The 20054-nt window shown below is 61.1% G+C and overlaps 1 protein-coding gene across 1 annotated transcript; it reads right to left on the reverse strand.

Annotated features, from left to right (window-relative positions):
- Window positions 1-577: 577 nt before the first annotated feature.
- OXA1L (OXA1L mitochondrial inner membrane protein) lies at window positions 578-15744 on the reverse strand. Its single transcript, XM_061444263.1, has 8 exons — window positions 15519-15744; window positions 13465-13608; window positions 12421-12506; window positions 10350-10514; window positions 8872-8976; window positions 4333-4432; window positions 2520-2600; window positions 578-681 (listed from the first exon to the last, which is right to left on the reverse strand). The coding sequence occupies exons 1-8, from the start codon at window positions 15715-15717 to the stop codon at window positions 578-580; spliced, it is 984 nt and encodes a 327-aa protein (XP_061300247.1). The 5' UTR covers window positions 15718-15744.
- Window positions 15745-20054: the final 4310 nt, after the last annotated feature.

A 20054-nucleotide genomic window follows, 5' to 3' on the forward strand; every position in this document is an offset into this window, starting at 1 on the left:
GAGATGCTGAGACGACGCGCGTCCCCCTCCATGGGGCGCCGCCATGTTGTACGGAAACTGATAGCCGACATCTTGCCCTCCACCCCACGTCGCCGCCATGCTGTACCTCCACAAGGCGCCGCCATCTTGGCCCCCTCCAAGGCGCGCCGCCATATTGTACGGCACATGGGCGCCGCCATCTTGCCCCCCGCAACATGTCACGTGTAGCACTGCGACTGCGCGCGGCCATCTTGGACCCTCCAAGGGGCGCCGCCATGTTGTACGGCACATGGGCGCCGCCATCTTGCACCCATAACACGTGACAATGTAGTACTGCGACTGCGCGCGGCCATCTTGGCCCCCTCCAACGGGCGCCGCCATCTTGCCCCTCTGCCCACGTCGCCGCCATCTTGTACGGCAACTGAAGGCCGCCATCTTGGACCCTCCAAGGGGCTCCGCCATCTTGTCCGGCACATGGGCGCCGCCATCTTGCCCCCCCTTACCCCCTTCTAGACCCCATAGGCGCCGTCCATAGGGCGAAAAAGGGGGCGTGGTTTATTGAAGGGGGCGGGGCCGCCCCCCCCCCCCCGCTACGGGTTCACCCCAAGGTCTCCTTCCAGGGGCGCTTGGGGGGCAGGGGGGGGGGCGGGGGGGGGGTGTGGGGGGCCAGGGGGTTCCGGGCGAACGTCTGGCGGAGGGGGCCTATGGGGGGCAATGGGGATGGGGGTCAGCATGGGGGGCCCATAGGGGGCAATGGGGGTCCCATAGGGGGCAATGGGGGCCCATAGGGGGCAATGGGGATGGGGGTCCCATAGGGGGCAATGGGGGTCCCATAGGGGGCAATGGGGGTCCCATAGGGGGCAATGGGGATGGGGGTCCCATAGGGGGCAATGGGGGTCCCATAGGGGGCAATGGGGATGGGGGTCAGCATGGGGGGCCCATAGGGGGCAATGGGGGTCCCATAGGGGGCAATGGGGATGGGGGTCCCATAGGGAGCAATGGGGGTCCCATAGGGGGCAATGGGGGTCCCATAGGGGGCAATGGGGATGGGGGTCCCATAGGGAGCAATGGGGGTCCCATAGGGGGCAATGGGGGTCCCATAGGGGGCAATGGGGATGGGGGTCCCATAGGGGGCAATGGGGGTCCCATAGGGGGCAATGGGGATGGGGGTCCCATAGGGGGCAATGGGGGGCCCATAGGGGGCAATGGGGGTCCCATAGGGGGCAATGGGGATGGGGGTCCCATAGGGGGCAATGGGGGTCCCATAGGGGGCAATGGGGGTCCCATAGGGGGCAATGGGGATGGGGGTCCCATAGGGGGCAATGGGGATGGGGGTCCCATATGGGGCAATGGGGGTCCCATAGGGGGCAATGGGGATGGGGGTCCCATAGGGAGCAATGGGGGTCCCATAGGGGGCAATGGGGGACCCATAGGGGGCAATGGGGGTCCCATAGGGGGCAATGGGGATGGGGGTCCCATAGGGGGCAATGGGGGTCCCATAGGGGGCAATGGGGGTCCCATAGGGGGCAATGGGGATGGGGGTCCCATAGGGGGCAATGGGGGTCCCATAGGGGGCAATGGGGTTCCCATAGGGGGCAATGGGGGTCCCATAGGGGGCAATGGGGATGGGGGTCCCATAGGGGGCAATGGGGGTCCCATAGGGGGCAATGGGGATGGGGGTCCCATAGGGGGCAATGGGGGTCCCATAGGGGGCAATGGGGATGGGGGTCCCATAGGGGGCAATGGGGGTCCCATAGGGGGCAATGGGGGTCCCATAGGGGGCAATGGGGATGGGGGTCCCATAGGGGGCAATGGGGGTCCCATAGGGGGCAATGGGGATGGGGGTCCCATAGGGGGCAATGGGGGTCCCATAGGGGGCAATGGGGATGGGGGTCCCATAGGGGGCAATGGGGGTCCCATAGGGGGCAATGGGGATGGGGGTCCCATAGGGAGCAATGGGGGTCCCATAGGGGGCAATGGGGATGGGGGTCCCATAGGGGGCAATGGGGGTCCCATAGGGAGCAATGGGGATGGGGGACCCATAGGGGGCAACGGGGGTCCCATAGGGGGCAATGGGGATGGGGGTCCCATAGGGGGCAATGGGGGTCCCATAGGGATCAATGGGGCTCCCATAGGGATCAATGGGGCGCCCATAGGGATCTATGGGGCTCCCATAGGGATCAATGGGGCTCCCATAGGGATCAATGGGGCTCCCATAGGGATCAATGGGGCACCCATAGGGATCTATGGGGCTCCCATAGGGATCAATGGGGCTCCCATAGGGATCAATGGGGCACCCATAGGGATCAATGGGGCTCCCATAGGGATCAATGGGGCTCCCATAGGGATCTATGGGGCACCCATAGGGATCTATAGGGCACCCATAGGGATCAATGGAGCCCCCATAGGGATCTATGGGGCACCCATAGGGATCAATGGGGCTCCCATAGGGATCAATGGGGCTCCCATAGGGATCAATGGGGCTCCCATAGGGATCAATGGGGCACCCATAGGGATCTATGGGGCTCTATGGGGCTCACCCTTGGCGGCCATGTCCAGGTGATGACGTAAGCGCCACTGTCGCTCCTCCCCCCGCTGGAGGGCCTGGGCCTCGCGCCACTCTGCTTGGGGGGCAGAGACCCATAGGGACCCCATAGAGACCCATAGAGACCCATAGAGACCCATAGAGACACATAGAGACCCATAGAGACCCATAGAGACCCATAGAGACACATAGAGACCCATAGAGACCCATAGCGCCCCATAGAGACACATAGAGACCCATAGAGACCCATAGAGACCCATAGAGACCCCATAGGGACCCATAGAGATCCATAGAGCCCCATAGGGACCCATAGAGACCCACAGAGACCCACAGAGACCCACAGAGACCCCATAGGGACCCATAGAGACCCCATGGGGACCCATAGAGACCCATAACCCCCCCATAACCGCCCTATAGACCCCCTTTATAGCCCCGTAGACCCCCATTACCCCCCATAGACCCCTCCATAGCCGCCCCATAACCCCCCCATATCCCTCCCCATGTCACTCCCATAGCCCACCCCATAGACCCCCCATAGCTGCCCCATAGACCCCCATAACCCCCCATAGACCCCCCATAGCCCCCCCATATCCCACCCCATAGACCCCCATATCCCCCCATAGCCGCCCCATAGCATCCCCATAGACCCCCATAGACACCCCATAGCTCCCCCATAACCACCCCATAGACCCCCTATAGACCCCCATAGACCCCCATAACCCCCCCCTAGACCCCCCATAGCTCCCCCATAGACCCCCATATCCCACCCCATAGACCCCCATAACCTGCCCTATAACCCCCCATATCCCCCCCATATCCCCCCCATAGACCCCCATAACCACCCCATAGTCACCCCATAGACCCCCTATAGACCCCCATATCCCCCCATAGACCTCCCACCCCATAACCGCCCCATAGCCTGCCCCATAGACCCTCTATAGACCCCCATAGACCCCATAGATCCCCCATAGATCCCCCATAGACCCCCATAACTGCCCCATAGCCCGCCCCATAACCGCCCCATATCCCACCCCATAGCCCCCCATAGACCCCCATAACCCCCCCATAGCATCCCCATAGACCCCCCATAACCACCCCATAGACCCCCTATAGACCCCCATAGACCCCCATAACCCCCCCCTAGACCCCCCATAGCTCCCCCATAGACCCCCATATCCCACCCCATAGAGCCCCATAACCTGCCCTATAACCCCCCATATCCCCCCCATATCCCCCCCATAGACCCCCATAACCACCCCATAGTCACCCCATAGATCCCCCATAGACCCCCATATCCCACCCCATAGACCCCCTATAGACCCCCATATCCCCCCATAGACCTCCCACCCCATAACCGCCCCATAGCCTGCCCCATAGACCCCCATAACCCCCCCATAGCATCCCCATAGACCCCCCATAGACCCCCCATAGACCCCCATAGACCCCATAGATCCCCATAGCCGCCCCATAGCTGCCCCATAGACCCCCCATAGACCCCCCATAGACCCCCATAGACCCCATAGATCCCCATAGCTGCCCCATAGACCCCATAGATCCCCCATAGACCCCCATAGACCTCCCACCCCATAACCGCCCCATAGCCTGCCCCATAGACCCCCATAGACCCCCATAGACCCCATAGATCCCCCATAGACCCCCATATCCCACCCCATAGCTGCCCCATAACCACCCCATATCCCGCCCCTCCCCCCCCAAGCACCCACCCTGTTTGATCTTCGCCACCACCCCCCCGCCCCTCCCCCCCCTTCCCCATCCCCCCCCCCCCGACCTCGGGGGTGGGGGTGGGGGGAGGGGGAGGCCGAGGCGGGCGCGCAGCGCCGGCACCCGCAGCAAGGCCGCGTGCCATAGGCTGAAGGAGTTCGACGTCAGCCAATAGGTGAAGACGGCCTGGGGAGGGCGGGAAGCAGCGGCAGCCAATGGGAGAGCGGTAGCGATACATAGGTACATACACGCACCCTCATTAGAGCGATCCCATAGCGCCTGCCCCATAGCGCCTGCCCCATAGCAAGCTCTGCCCCATAGCAAGCTCTGCCCCATAGCCACCTACTGCCCCATAGCACCTGCCCCATAGCAAGCTCTGCCCCATAGCTTCCACTGCCCCATAGCAACCTCTGCTCCAAAGCACCTGCCCCATAGCAAGCTCTGCCCCATAGCAAGCTCTGCCCCATAGCTCCCACTGCCCCATAGCAAGCTCTGCCCCATAGCAAGCTCTGCCCCATAGCTCCCTGTGCCCCATAGCAACCACTGCCCCATACCTCCCACTGCCCCATAGCTCCTGCCCCATAGCAAGCTCTGCCCCATAGATCCTGCCCCATAGCTCCCACTGCCCCATAGCGCCTGCCCCATAGCTACTGCCCCATAGCAACCTCTGCCCCATAGCTGCCTCCTGCCCCATAGCAACCACTGCCCCATAGCAAGCTCTGCCCCATAGTAAGCTCTGCCCCATAGCAACCACTGCCCCATAGCTCCCTCTGCCCTATAGCTCCCACTGCCCCATAGCTCCTGCCCCATAGCAACCTCTACCCCATAGCTCCCCCTGCCCCATAGCTCCCTGTGCCCCATAGCAAGCTCTGCCCCATAGCTCCTATAGCTCCCACTGCCCCATAGCTCCTGCCCCATAGCAACCTCTGCCCCATAGCTCCTGCCCATAGCAGCCTCTGCCCCATAGCAACCACTGCCCCATAGCTCCCACTGCCCCATAGCTCCTGCCCCATAGCAACCTCTGCCCCATAGCGCCTGCCCCATAGCAACCTCTGCCCCATAGCTCCCTGTACCCCATAGCTCCCACTGCCCCATAGCTCCTGCCCCATAGCTTCTACCCCATAGCAACCACTGCCCCATAGCTCCCACTGCCCTATAGCTCCCTCTGCCCTATAGCTACTGCCCCATAGCAACCTCTGCCCCATAGCTCCCACTGCCCCATAGCAACCTCTGCCCCATAGCGCCTGCCCCATAGCAAGCTCTGCCCCATAGCAAGCTCTGCCCCATAGATCCTGCCCCATAGCTACCTCTGCACCATAGGTCCCTGTACCCCATAGCAAGCTCTGCCCCATAGCTCCTGCCCGATAGCAACCACTGCCCCATAGCCACCTCCTGCCCCATAGCTCCTGCCCCATAGCAACCACTGCCCCATAGCTCCCACTGCCCCATAGCTCCCACTGCCCCATAGCTCCCTCTGCCCCATAGCTCCTGCCCCATAGCAACCTCTGCCCCATAGCGCCTGCCCCATAGCAACCGCTGCCCCATAGCTCCCTGTACCCCATAGCTCCTGCCCCATAGCAACCTCTGCCCCATAGCTCCCTGTGCCCCATAGCAACCTCGGCCCCATAGCAACTGCCCCATAGCTCCTGCCCCATAGCAACCTCTGCCCTATAGCTACTGCCCCATAGCAACCTCTGCCCCATACCTCCCACTGCCCCATAGCTCCTGCCCCATAGCAACCTCTGCCCCATAGCTCCTGCCCCATAGCAACCTCTGCCCTATAGCTACTGCCCCATAGCTCCACCCCATAGCTCCACCCCATAGCTCCGCCCCATAGCTCCACCCCATAGCGCCCCATAGCTCCACCCCATAGCTCCCCATAGCTCCACCCCACAGCTCCGCCCCATAGCTCCCCATAGCTCCACCCCATAGCTCCGCCCCATAGCTCCACCCCATAGCTCCCCATAGCTCCGCCCCATAGCTCCACCCCATAGCTCCCCATAGCTCCGCCCCATAGCTCCACCCCATAGCTCCCCATAGCTCCCCCCCATAGCTCCACCCCATAGTGCCCCATAGCTCCACCCCATAGCTCCACCCCATAGCTCCCCCCCATAGCTCCACCCCATAGCTCCACCCCATAGCTCCGCCCCATAGCTCCACCCCATAGCTCCGCCCCATAGCTCTACCCCATAGCTCCCCATAGCTCCACCCCTTAGCTCCGCCCCATAGCTCCGCCCCATAGCTCCACCCCATAGCTCCCCCCCCATAGCTCCGCCCCATAGCTCCGCCCCATAGCTCCCCATAGCTCCACCCCATAGCTCCGCCCCATAGCACCCCATAGCTCTACCCCACAGCTCCACCCCATAGCTCCACCCCATAGTGCCCCATAGCTCCACCCCATAGCTCCACCCCATAGCTCCACCCCACAGCTCCACCCCATAGCTCCACCCCATAGCTCCACCCCATAGCTCCGCCCCATAGCTCCCCATAGCTCCACCCCACAGCTCCACCCCATAGCTCCGCCCCATAGCACCACCCCACAGCTCCACCCCATAGCTCCACCCCATAGTGCCCCATAACTCCCCCCCATAGCTCCGCCCCATAGCGCCCCATAGCTCCGCCCCATAGCTCCGCCCCATAGCTCCCCCCCATAGCTCCACCCCATAGTTCCGCCCCATAGCTCCGCCCCATAGCTCCACCCCATAGCTCCGCCCCATAGCTCCACCCCATAGCTCCCCATAGCTCCACCCCATAGCGCCCCATAGCTCCACCCCATAACTCCCCCCCATAGCGCCCTATAGCTCCGCCCCATAGCTCCGCCCCATAGCTCCCCATAGCTCTACCCCACAGCTCCACCCCATAGCCCCACCCCATAGCTCCACCCCATAGCTCCACCCCATATCTCCACCCCATAGCTCCACCCCATAGCTCCGCCCCATAGCTCCACCCCATAGCTCCCCCCCATAGCTCCACCCCATAGCTCCACCCCATAGCTCCCCCCCATAGCTCCACCCCATAGTGCCCCATAGCTCCACCCCATAGCTCCGCCCCATAGCTCCACCCCATAGTGCCCCATAGCTCCGCCCCATAGCTCCACCCCATAGCTCCCCATAGCTCCACCCCATAGCTCCGCCCCATAGCGCCCCATAGCTCTACCCCATACCTCCACCCCATAGCTCCGCCCCATAGCTCCACCCCATAGCTCCCAATAGCTCCGCCCCATAGCTCCCCATAGCTCCACCCCATAGCTCCGCCCCATAGCTCCACCCCATAGCTCCGCCCCATAGCTCCCCATAGCTCCACCCCATAGCTCCACCCCATAGCTCCACCCCATAGCGCCCCATAGCTCCACCCCATAGCTCCACCCCATAGCTCCCCATAGCTCCGCCCCATAGCGCCCCATACCTCCACCCCATAGCGCCCCATAGCTCCGCCCCATAGCTCCGCCCCATAGCGCCCCATAGCTCCCCCCCATAGCTCCACCCCACAGCTCCACCCCATAGCTCCACCCCATAGCTCCACCCCATAGCTCCACCCCATAGCGCCCCATAGCTCCACCCCATAGCTCCACCCCATAGCTCCCCATAGCTCCGCCCCATAGCGCCCCATACCTCCACCCCATAGCGCCCCATAGCTCCGCCCCATAGCTCCGCCCCATAGCGCCCCATAGCTCCCCCCCATAGCTCCACCCCACAGCTCCACCCCATAGCTCCACCCCATAGCTCCACCCCATAGCGCCCCATAGCTCCACCCCATAGCTCCACCCCATAGCTCCCCATAGCTCCGCCCCATAGCGCCCCATACCTCCACCCCATAGCGCCCCATAGCTCCGCCCCATAGCTCCGCCCCATAGCGCCCCATAGCTCCCCCCCATAGCTCCACCCCACAGCTCCACCCCATAGCTCCACCCCATAGCTCCACCCCATAGCTCCACCCCATAGCGCCCCATAGCTCCACCCCATAGCTCCACCCCATAGCTCCCCATAGCTCCGCCCCATAGCGCCCCATACCTCCACCCCATAGCGCCCCATAGCTCCGCCCCATAGCTCCGCCCCATAGCGCCCCATAGCTCCCCCCCATAGCTCCACCCCACAGCTCCACCCCATAGCTCCACCCCATAGCTCCACCCCATAGCTCCACCCCATAGCTCCACCCCATAGCGCCCCATAGCTCCACCCCATAGCTCCGCCCCATAGCTCCGCCCCATAGCTCCACCCCATACCTCCACCCCATACCTCCGCCCCATAGCTCCCCATAGCTCCCCCCCATAGCTCCGCCCCATAGCTCCACCCCATAGCTCCACCCCATAGCTCCGCCCCATAGCTCCCCATAGCTCCACCCCATAGTGCCCCATACCTCCGCCCCATAGCTCCACCCCATAGCTCCCCCCCATAGCTCCGCCCCATACCTCCACCCCATAGCTCCGCCCCATAGCTCCACCCCATAGCTCCCCATAGCTCCGCCCCATAGCTCCACCCCATAGCTCCCCATAGCTCCGCCCCATAGCTCCGCCCCATAGCTCCCCATAGCTCCACCCCATAGCTCCACCCCATAGCTCCCCCCATAGCTCCCCATAGCTCCGCCCCATAGCTCCGCCCCATAGCTCCGCCCCACATCTCGCTCACCGTGGGGCAGTGCAGGATGAAGGGCAGGCAGATCAGGGGCAGGATGCGCAGGAGCTGCCGCGTGGCCACGCCCCCCGGGCTCGACACCCCCGACTCCGCCCCCAGCTGCGTGAATGGGGGGGGGATGTGACGTCACGACGCACGCCACGCCCACTTTCCCACGCCCCCCCCCCCCCCCCCCCATTCAGGCCGTACTCGAGGCCTCGTTCATGCCCCATAGCGCCCCATATAACACCCATAAAGCCCCATAGCAGCCCCATAGCACCCCGTTGCCCCCCATCCTCAGCCCCATAGCACCCCATAGCCGCCCCATATAACACCCATAAAGCCCCATAGCAGCCCCATAGCACCCCGTTGCCCCCCATCCTCAGCCCCATAGCACCCCATAGCCGCCCCATATAACACCCATAAAGCCCCATAGCAGCCCCATAGCACCCCGTTGCCCCCCATCCTCAGCCCCATAGCACCCCATAGCCGCCCCATATAACACCCATAAAGCCCCATAGCAGCCCCATAGCACCCCGTTGCCCCCCATCCTCAGCCCCATAGCACCCCATAGCCGCCCCATATAACACCCATACAGCCCCATAGCTCCCCATTATCCCCCTCCCCAACCCCATAGCCGCCCCATAGCCACCCCATTACCCCCCTCCCCAGCCCCATAGCCACCCCACAGCCGCCCCATAGCACCCCCCCCAGTTTTACCTCCAGCACCAGCCCCATAGCAGCCCATAGCACTCCATTACCCCCCTCCCTAGCCCCATAGCACCCCATTACCCCTCTCCCCAGCCCCATAGCTCCCCACAGCCACTCCATAGAACCCCATTACCGCCCTCCCCAGCCCCATAGCCACCCCATAGCCGCCCCATATAACACCCATACAGCCCCATAGCCGCCCCATAGCACTCCATTACCCCCCTCCCCAGCCCCATAGCACCCCATAGCCGCCCCATATAACACCCATACAGCCCCATAGCCGCCCCATAGCACTCCATTACCCCCCTCCCCAGCCCCATAGCGCCCCATAGCCACCCCATAGCCGCCCCATAGCACCCCATTACCCCCCTCCAAAGCCCCATAGCACCCCACAGCCGCCCCACATAACACCCATACAGCCCCATAGCTCCCCACAGCCACCCCATAGCACCCCCATTACCACCCTCCCTAGCCCCATAGCACCCCATAGCCACCCCATATAACACCCATACAGCCCCATAGCCGCCCCATAGCACTCCATTACCCCCCTCCCCAGCCCCATAGCTCCCCACAGCCACTCCATAGCACCCCATTACCACCCTCCCTAGCCCCATAGTACCCCATAGCCGCCCCATATAACACCCATACAGCCCCATAGCCGCCCCATAGCACTCCATTACCCCCCTCCCCCAGCCCCATAGCGCCCCATAGCCGCCCCATAGCCACCCCATAGCCGCCCCATAGCCGCCCCATAGCGCCCCATAGCCGCCCCATAGCTTTACCTCCAGCACCAGCCCCATAGAGGCGACCACGAGCACGGGGAGGACGTAGAAGGGGTCGGGGGCAGTGAGGTCGGGGAACCAGGCCAGGCCGCCCCACTGCAAGCCCGGCACCGGAGCCGCCGCCATCGCTTGGAGGGCCAGGAAGAAGGAGATGAAGATGGGGGTCTGCGAGACATGGGGGGCGCCCTATAGAATCTATGGGGTGGGCCCCATAGAATCTATGGGGTGCCCTATAGAATCTATGGGGTGAGCCCTATAGAATCTATGGGGTGAGCCCTATAGAATCTATAGGGCACCCTATAGAATCTATGGGGTGAGCCCTATAGAATCTATAGGGCGCCCTATAGAATCTATGGGGTGAGCCCTATAGAATCTATGGGGCACCCTATAGAATCTATGGGGTGAGCCCTATAGAATCTATGGGGCACCCTATAGAATCTATGGGGTGAGCCCTATAGAATCTATGGGGTGAGCCCTATAGAATCTATGGGGTGAGCCCTATAGAATCTATAGGGCGCCCTGTAGAATCTATGGGGTGAGCCCTGTAGAATCTATAGGGCGCCCTGTAGAATCTATGGGGTGAGCCCTATAGAATCTATGGGGTGAGCCCTATAGAATCTATGGGGTGAGCCCTATAGAATCTATGGGGCACCCTATAGAATCTATGGGGTGAGCCCTATAGGATCTATGGGGCACCCTATAGAATCTATGGGGCAGGCCCTATAGAATCTATGGGGTGGGCCCCATAGGGCCCTATAGAATCTATGGGGTGAGCCCTACAGAATCTATGGGGTGCCCTATAGAATCTATGGGGCACCCTACAGAATCTATGGGGCACACACTATAGAATCCATGGGGCGGGCCCCATAGAATCTATGGGGTGGGCCCCATAGGGCCCTATAGAATCCATGGGGTGCCCTATAGAATCTATGGGGCGGGCCCTATGGAATCTATGGGGCGGGCCCCATAGGGCCCTATAGAATCCATGGGGTGCCCTATAGAATCTATGGGGTGAGCCCTATAGAATCTATGGGGCGGGCCCCATAGGGCCCTACAGAATCCATGGGGTGCCCTATAGAATCTATGGGGTGAGCCCTATAGAATCTATGGGGCATACACTATAGAATCTACGGGGCGGGCCCCATAGAATCCATGGGGTGCCCTATAGAATCTATGGGGTGAGCCCTATAGAATCTATGGGGCACCCTATAGAATCTATGGGGCAGGCGCTATAGAATCTATGGGGCGGGCCCGATGGAATCTATGGGGTGGGCCCCATAGGGCCCTATAGAATCTATGGGGTGCCCTATAGAATCCATGGGGTGCACACTATAGAACATATGGGGCGCCCTATAGAATCTATATGGCATACACTATAGAATGTATGGGGCGGGCCCCATAGAATCCAAGGGGTTCCCTATAGAATCTATGGGGTGAGCCCTACAGAATCTATGGGGTGCCCTATAGAATCTATGGGGCGCACACTATAGAAACTATGGGGCGGGCCCCATAGGGCCCTATAGAATCTATGGGGTGCCCTATAGAATCTATGGGGTGAGCCTTACAGAATCTATAGGGCGCCCTGTAGAATCTATGGGGCGCCCTATAGAATCTATGGGGTGGGCCCCATAGGGCCCTATAGAATCCATGGGGTGGCCTATAGAATCTATGGGGTGAGCCCTATAGAATCTATGGGGCGCCCTACAGAATCTATGGGGCAGGCCCCATAGAATCTATGGGGTGGGCCCCATAGGGCCCTATAGAATCTATGGGGTGCCCTATAGAATCTATGGGGCGGGCCCTATAGAATCTATGGGGTGAGCCCTATAGCGCCTATGGGGGGCCCTATAGGGGAGTATTATGGGATGCACCCATCCCATAGAGCGGACTATTATGGGCTACATCCCGCCCCATAGCGGGACTATTATGGGCTACATCCTGCCCCATAGCAGGACTATTATGGGCTACATCCTGCCCCATAGCGGGACTATTATGGGCTACATCCCGCCCCATAGCGGGACTATTATGGGCTACATCCTGCCCCATAGCAGGACTATTATGGGCTACAGACCTGGACCAGGGGCACCAGGAAACCCCGTAGCGGGTTGAGGCGGTGCCGCTGTTGGTAGCCAATCAGCTCCGAGTAGGCCCGGGCCACTGCGAAGGGGGGCGGAGCTTACGAGGAAGCCACGCCCCCCCTTCACCCTTATATGGCAAGCCCCGCCCCCTTTGCCCTTATATGGACCCCTTAAGCCCCCTTTAAGCCCCTCCCCTTCCCCTTATATAGACCCCCCCATTCACCCTTATATGGCAAGCCCCGCCCCTTTGCCCTTATATGGCAAGCCCTGTGCCCTTTGCCCTTATATGGGCCCTTTAAGCCCCTCCCCTTTCCCTTTTAAGCCCCTCCTCTTTCCCTTATATAGACTCCCCTTACCCCCCATTCGCCCTTATATGGCAAGCCCCACCCCTTTGCCCTTATATGGCAAGGCCCGCCCCCTTTACCCTTATATGCACCCTTTAGCCCCCTTTAAGCCACTCCCCTTCCCCTTATATAGACCCCCCTTACACCCTTATATGGCAAGCCCCACCCCCTTTGCCCTTATATGGACCCCTTAGCCCCCCTTTAAGCCCCTCCTCTTCCCCTTTAAGCCCCTCCCCTTCCCCTTATATAGACCCCCCCTTAACCCCCCATTTGCCCTTATATGGCAAGCCCTTTCCCTTTGCCCTTATATGGCAAGGCCCGCCCCCTTTCCCCTTATATGGACCCCTTAGCCCCCCTTTAAGCCCCTCCCCTTTCCCTTTAAGCCCCTCCCCTTCCCCTTATATAGACACCCAACTCCACCCCCTTCACCCCTCAAACCCCGCCCCTTCTCCCTTATATGGCAAGCCCCGCCCCTTCACAACTCAAACCCCACCCCTTTTGCCCTTATATGGCAAGCCCCGCCCCCTTCACCCCTCAAACCCCACCCCTTTTGCCCTTATATGGCAAGCCCCGCCCCCTTCACAGCTCAAACCCCACCCCTTTGCCCTTATATGGCAAGCCCCGCCCCCTTCACCCCTCAACCCCCACCCCTTTTGCCCTTATATGGCAAGCCCCGCCCCCTTCCCCCCTCACCTTCCCTTTGGTCGCTGCCCCTCCGGGCCTCAGCCAATCCCTTGGAGAGCTCCTGAAGGCGGGGGGCGTGGCGAGCCAATAGGGCGGCTTCCCGCTGCGCCCGGACCAATAGGGGCAGGAGGGCCACCCGCACGCAGAGGGTGCCTATGGGGCGGCATAGGGAACCCCATAGAGCCCCATAGAGACCCATAGAGACCCATAGAGCCCCATAGAGACCCATAGGGAACCCCATAGGCACCCCATAGAGCCCCATAGGGAACCCCATAGAGCCCCATAGGGAACCCCATAGAGCCCCATAGAGCCCCATAGGGAACCCCATAGAGCCCCATAGGGAACCCCATAGAGCCCCATAGAGCCCCATAGGGAACCCCATAGAGCCCCATAGGGAACCCCATAGGCACCCCATAGAGCCCCATAGGGAACCCCATAGAGACCAATAGAGCCCCATAGAGCCCCATAGAGCCCCATAGGGAACCCCATAGAGACCCATAGAGCCCCATAGGGAACCCCACAGAGCCCCATAGAGACCCATAGAGCCCCATAGAGACCCATAGAGCCCCATAGGGAACCCCATAGAGCCCCATAGGGAACCCCATAGAGCCCCATAGAGCCCCATAGAGCCCCATAGGGAACCCCATAGAGCCCCATAGGGAACCCCATAGAGACCCATAGAGCCCCATAGGGAACCCCATAGGCACCCCATAGAGCCCTATAGGGCCATAGGGACCCATAGGGATCTATGGGGACCAATAGGGGGACAGAGAGCCCAGCCCAGACCCACAGCAGCAGGGCTGCCCCACACATATAGGGCCCCTATAGAGCCCATAGGAAACCCCATAGGCACCCCATAGAGCCCTATAGGGCCATAGGGACCCATAGGGACCCATAGCGACCCATAGGGATCAATGGGGAGCAATAGGGGGACAGAGAGCCCGGCCCAGCCCCACAGCACCAGGGCTGCCCCACACGTATAGGGCCCCTATAGAGCCCATAGGAAACCCCATAGGCACCCCATAGAGCCCTATAGGGCCATAGGGACCCATAGGGACCCATAGCGACCCATAGGGATCAATGGGGAGCAATAGGGGGACAGAGAGCCCGGCCCAGACCCACAGCACCAGGGCTGCCCCACACATATAGGGCCCCTATAGAGCCCATAGGGAACCCCATAGGCACCCCATAGAGCCCTATAGGGCCATAGGGACCCATAGAGATCTATGGGGAGCAATGGGGGGACAGAGAGCCCGGCCCAGCCCCACAGCACCAGGGCTGCCCCACACGCATAGGGCCCCTATAGAGCCCATAGGAAACCCCATAGGCACCCCATAGAGCCCTATAGGGCCATAGGGACCCATAGGGACCCATAGCGACCCATAGCGACCCATAGGGATCAATGGGGAGATAAAGAGCCCGGCCCAGCCCCACAGCACCAGGGCTGCCCCACATGCATAGGGCCCCTATAGAGCCCATAGGGAACCCCATAGGCACCCCATAGAGCCCTATAGGGCCATAGGGACCCATAGCGACCCATAGCGACCCATAGGAATCAATGGGGAGATAAAGAGCCCGGCCCAGCCCCACAGCACCAGGGCTGCCCCACACATATAGGGCCCCTATAGAGACCATAGGAAACCCCATAGGCACCCCATAGAGCCCTATAGGGCCATAGGGACCCATAGGGACCCATAGCGACCCATAGGGATCAATGGGGAGCAATGTGGGGACAGAGAGCCCGGCCCAGCCCCACAGCACCAGGGCTGCCCCACACGCATAGGGCCCCTATAGAGACCATAGGAAACCCCATAGGCACCCCATAGAGCCCTATAGGGCCATAGGGACCCATACGGACCCATAGCGACCCATAGGAATCAATGGGGAGATAAAGAGCCCGGCCCAGCCCCACAGCACCAGGGCTGCCCCACATGCATAGGGCCCCTATAGAGCCCATAGGGAACCCCATAGGCACCCCATAGAGCCCTATAAAGCCATAAGCGCCCCATAGCCGCCCCATAGCCGCCCCATGGCTGCCCCATAGCCGCCCCATAGCGCCTTACCTGCCGCAATAGCCCCCCACCAGGGCAGCCCCACATCGAGGTGCAGGTACTGGAGGAAGTTCTGCACCAGCCCCACAGGGGTGAAGGCCCCGAGGCCCAGCTCTTCCAGACGCATCTCCGGGAGGCCCTGCCCCATAGCTTGGGGGGCCAGACCCATAGCAAGGGGGTCCTGGGATGTAGCAGCAGGGGCTGGACCCATAAGCGAAGGGGTTGGAGGTGTAAGGGAGGGCTCCTGACCCATAAGTGATGGGTTTGGTGCTATGGAAGAGGGGTCCTGACCCATAAGTGGGGGGCTGGGCCCCACAGCAGGCATAGGGGGTGTGGGGCCAGGCTGTAAAGGGGAAGGGAAGAAGGGGTTAGAATAGGGGGGGGGCTCACAGAGACAATACACTGCCCCATAGACGCGCAGAGAGCCCCACAAACACCCCATAGAGCCCCATAGAGCCCCACAGAGCCCCATAGACACCCCACAGAGCCCCATAGACCCCCACAGACCCCCATAAACACCCCACAGACACCCCATAGAGCCCCATAGGCACCCCACAGAGACCCCTAAACACCACATAGAGTCCCATAGAGCCCCATAGACCCACATAGAGCCCCATAAACACCCCACAGAGCCCCATAAACATCCATAAAGCCCCCATAGACACCCCATAGACCCCCACAGACTCCCACAGACACCCCACAGACCCCCATAAAGCCCCCATAGACTCCCACAGACCCCTGTAGACCCCCCATAAACCCCCACAGAGCTCCATAGACACCCCACAGACCCCCACAGACCCCCATAGACACCCCACTGAGCCCCATAAACCCCCATAAAGCCCCCACAGACTCCCACAGACCCCCACAGACACCCCATAGACCCCCACAGACCCCCATAGACACCCCACAGACCCCCATAGGCACCCCACAGACCCCCACAGAGCTCCATAGAAACCCCACAGACCCCATAGACACCCCACAGACACCCCATAAACACCCCATAGACACCCCATAGACACCCCGTAGACACCCCACAGACCCCACAGACCCCCATAGACCCCACAGAGCCCCATAAACACCCCATAAACCCCCGTAAAGCCCCCAGAGACCCCCATAGACCCCCACAGACACCCCATAAACACCCCACAGACCCCATAGACCCCCATAGACTCCCCACAGACCCCAGACACCCCACAGACCCCACAGATCCCCATAGACCCCCATAGACACCCCACAGACCCCACAGACCCCATAGACACCCCATAGATCCCCATAGACACCCCACAGACCCCACAGACACCCCACAGACCCCATAGACACCCCACAGACCCCCATAGATCCCCATAGACACCCCACAGACCCCATAGACACCCCATAGACCCTCATAGACACCCCGTAGACACCCCACAGACCCCATAGACACCCCATAGACACCCCACAGACCCCATAGATCCCCATAGACACCCCACAGACCCCATAGATCCCCATAGACACCCCACAGACCCCCATAGACTCCCCACAGACACCCCATAGACCCCCATAGACACCCCGTAGACACCCCGTAGACCCCATAGACACCCCATAGATCCCCATAGACACCCTACAGACCCCATAGACACCCCACAGACCCCATAGACACCCCATAGACACCCCATAGATCCCCATAGACACCCCACAGACCCCATAGACACCCCACAGACCCTCATAGACACCCCGTAGACACCCCACAGACCCCATAGACACCCCATAGACACCCCACAGACCCCATAGACACCCCACAGACCCCATAGACACCCTACAGACCCCATAGACACCCCACAGACCCCAAACCCCCCCCTCACCTCCACACCACCGCTAGCCAGGCCTCTCCTCACCGCCGCCACAGGCCCCAACGGGGCTCTCCAGGCCCACGGCGGGCCCCGCAACGCCTGCGAACGGCAACGGATGGGATCAAATCCGCCCCCAACCATTCCCGATCCCGTTTAGGCCCCGTTTGATCCCGTTTAAACCCCATTTAAACCTCGTTTAAACCCCGTTATCCACCTGCAACCGCACCGCCCTCAGCAGCGCCGCCGCCATCTTGGCTCCCCTGAGGCGAGGGCGAGGGGGCGGGGCCGAGAGGGCGGTGACGTCATCACGCACGCACGACGCACTGCCCCGCCCTATATAAGCGTCTTCCCGCCTCTTCCTCCTCTCCCCTCAGCGCCCGCCGCCATCTTGGGCTCCCCTCTGAGGCGCCGCCGTGGTGTTAAAAGGGGGGGCCCTGAGGTAAAAAAGGGGGGCCCCCCCCGTAGGAAAGGGTTGGGGACACTTTAGTGGGGGTTATGAGGGGGAAAAGGGGGGTAACCCCATAGGAAAGGGTTGGGGGAGCCCTTAATGGGGGGAAAAGGGGGGCTCCCCCCATAGGAAAGGGTTGGGAGACCCCCTAATGGGGGTTTATGAGGGGAAAATGGGGGGGTTATGGGGAAAAAGGGGGGATTTTGGGGGGTAGCCCCATAGGAAAGGGTTGGGGAGCCCCTTAATGGGGGTTTATGAGGGGAAAATGGGGGGTTATGGGGAAAAAAGGGGGGTAACCCCATAGGAAGGGGTTGGGGGAGCCCTTAATGGGGGGAAAAGGGGGGCTCCCCCCATAGGAAAGGGTTGGGGGACCCCCTAATGGGGGTTTATGAGGGGAAAATGGGGGGGTTATGGGGGAAAAAGGGGGGATTTTGGGGGGTAGCCCCATGGGAAAGGGTTGGGGGAGCCCTTAATGGGGGTTTATGGGGGAAAAAGGGGGGTAACCCCATAGGAAAGGGTTGGGGGACCCCTTAATGGGGGTTTATGGGGGAAAAAGGGGGGTTATGGGGAAAAAAGGGGGGTAACCCCATAGGAAAGGGTTGGGGGACCCCTTAATGGGGGTTTATGAGGGGAAAATGGGGGGTTATAGGGGAAAAAGGGGGGTAACCCCATAGGAAAGGGTTGGGGGACCCCTTAATGGGGGTTTATGGGGGGAAAAAGTGGGGTTATGGGGGAAAAAGGGGGGTCCCCCCCATATAAAAGCTTTGGGGACCCCCTTTAAGGCCTTTATTAAGGTTTAAATTGTTGTTTTTTTTCCCTTTTTTGCCTTTTTTTGCCCCATTTTAGGCAATGGAGGAGCAGGGGCACCCCCAAAAGGCTCGGGAGCCCCCCAAGAGCCCTGTAGGGGGTTCTATAGGGGAGGATATGGAGGGCTATGGGGCACCCCCAAAGGGCTATGGGGCAACCCCAAAGGGCAATGGGGACCCCATTAAAGGCAATGGGGACCCCATTGAGGGCAATGGGGCACCCCCAAAGGGCAATGGGGACCCCATTGAGGGCAATGGGGCACCCCCAAAAGGCAATGGGGACCCCATTAAAGGCAATGGGGCACCCCCAAAGGGCAATGGGAACCCCATTAAAGGCTATGGGGCACCCCCAAAGGGCAATGGGGACCCCATTAAAGGCTATGGGGACCCCGTTAAAGACATTGGGGACCCCATTAAAGCCTATGGGACACCCCCAAAGGGCAGTGGGGACCCCATTGAGGGCAATGGGGCACCCCCAAAGGGCAATGGGGACCCCATTAAGGGCAATGGGGACCCTATTAAAAGCAATGGGGACCCCATTAAAGACAATGGGGCACCCCCAAAGGGCAATGGGGACCCCATTAAAACCAATGGGACCCCCCCAAAGGGCAATGGGGACCCCATTAAAGACAATGGGGATCCCATTAAAGGCTATGGGGCACCCCCAAAGGGCAATGGGGACCCCATTAAAGACAATGGGTACCCCATTGAGGGCAATGGGGCACCCCCAAAGGGCAATGGGGACCCCATTAAGGGCAATGGGGACCCCATTGAGGGCAATGGGGCACCCCCAAAGGGCAATGGGGCACCCCCAAAGGGCAATGGGGACCCCATTAAAACCAATGGGACCCCCCCAAAGGGCAATGGGGACCCCATTAAAACCAGTGGGGCCCCCATTAAAGCCAATGGGGCCCCCATTAAAACCAATGGGGCCCCCATTAAAGCCAATGGGGCCCCCATTAAAACCAATGGGACCCCCATTAAAACCAATGGGGACCCCATTAAAACCAATGGGGACCCCATTAAAGCCAGTGGGGACCCCATTAAAGACAATGGGGCCCCCATTAAAGCCAATGGGGCCCCCATTAAAACCAATGGGACCCCCATTAAAACCAATGGGGACCCCATTAAAGCCAGTGGGGACCCCATTAAAGCCAATGGGGCCCCCATTGAAGGCCATGCCCCCCGCCTGGCCCCACTGCGGGCCGCCCTAGAGGCCGCGCTGCTGGGGGGCCCGGGGGTGCCCCTGCCCCCAGAGCTGGGCCCAGTGCTGGGGCTGCCCCTTCCGCCCCACACCAAGTGTCTGCACCTCGATGGGGCCCGTCTCCTGCGCCGCAACCTCACGCTGGTAACCCCATAGAGCCCTATAGCGCCCCATAGAGCCCTGTAGCGCCCCATAGAGACCCTATAGACCCCCATAGATCCCTATAGACCCCCATAGATCCCTATAGCGCCCCATAGATCC

This window comes from Pezoporus flaviventris, unplaced genomic scaffold (assembly GCF_033815535.1).
Source record: "Pezoporus flaviventris isolate CSIRO_AGI_PZ_B2104156 unplaced genomic scaffold, CSIRO_AGI_Pfla_v1 ptg000746l, whole genome shotgun sequence".
NCBI lineage: Eukaryota > Metazoa > Chordata > Aves > Psittaciformes > Psittacidae > Pezoporus > Pezoporus flaviventris.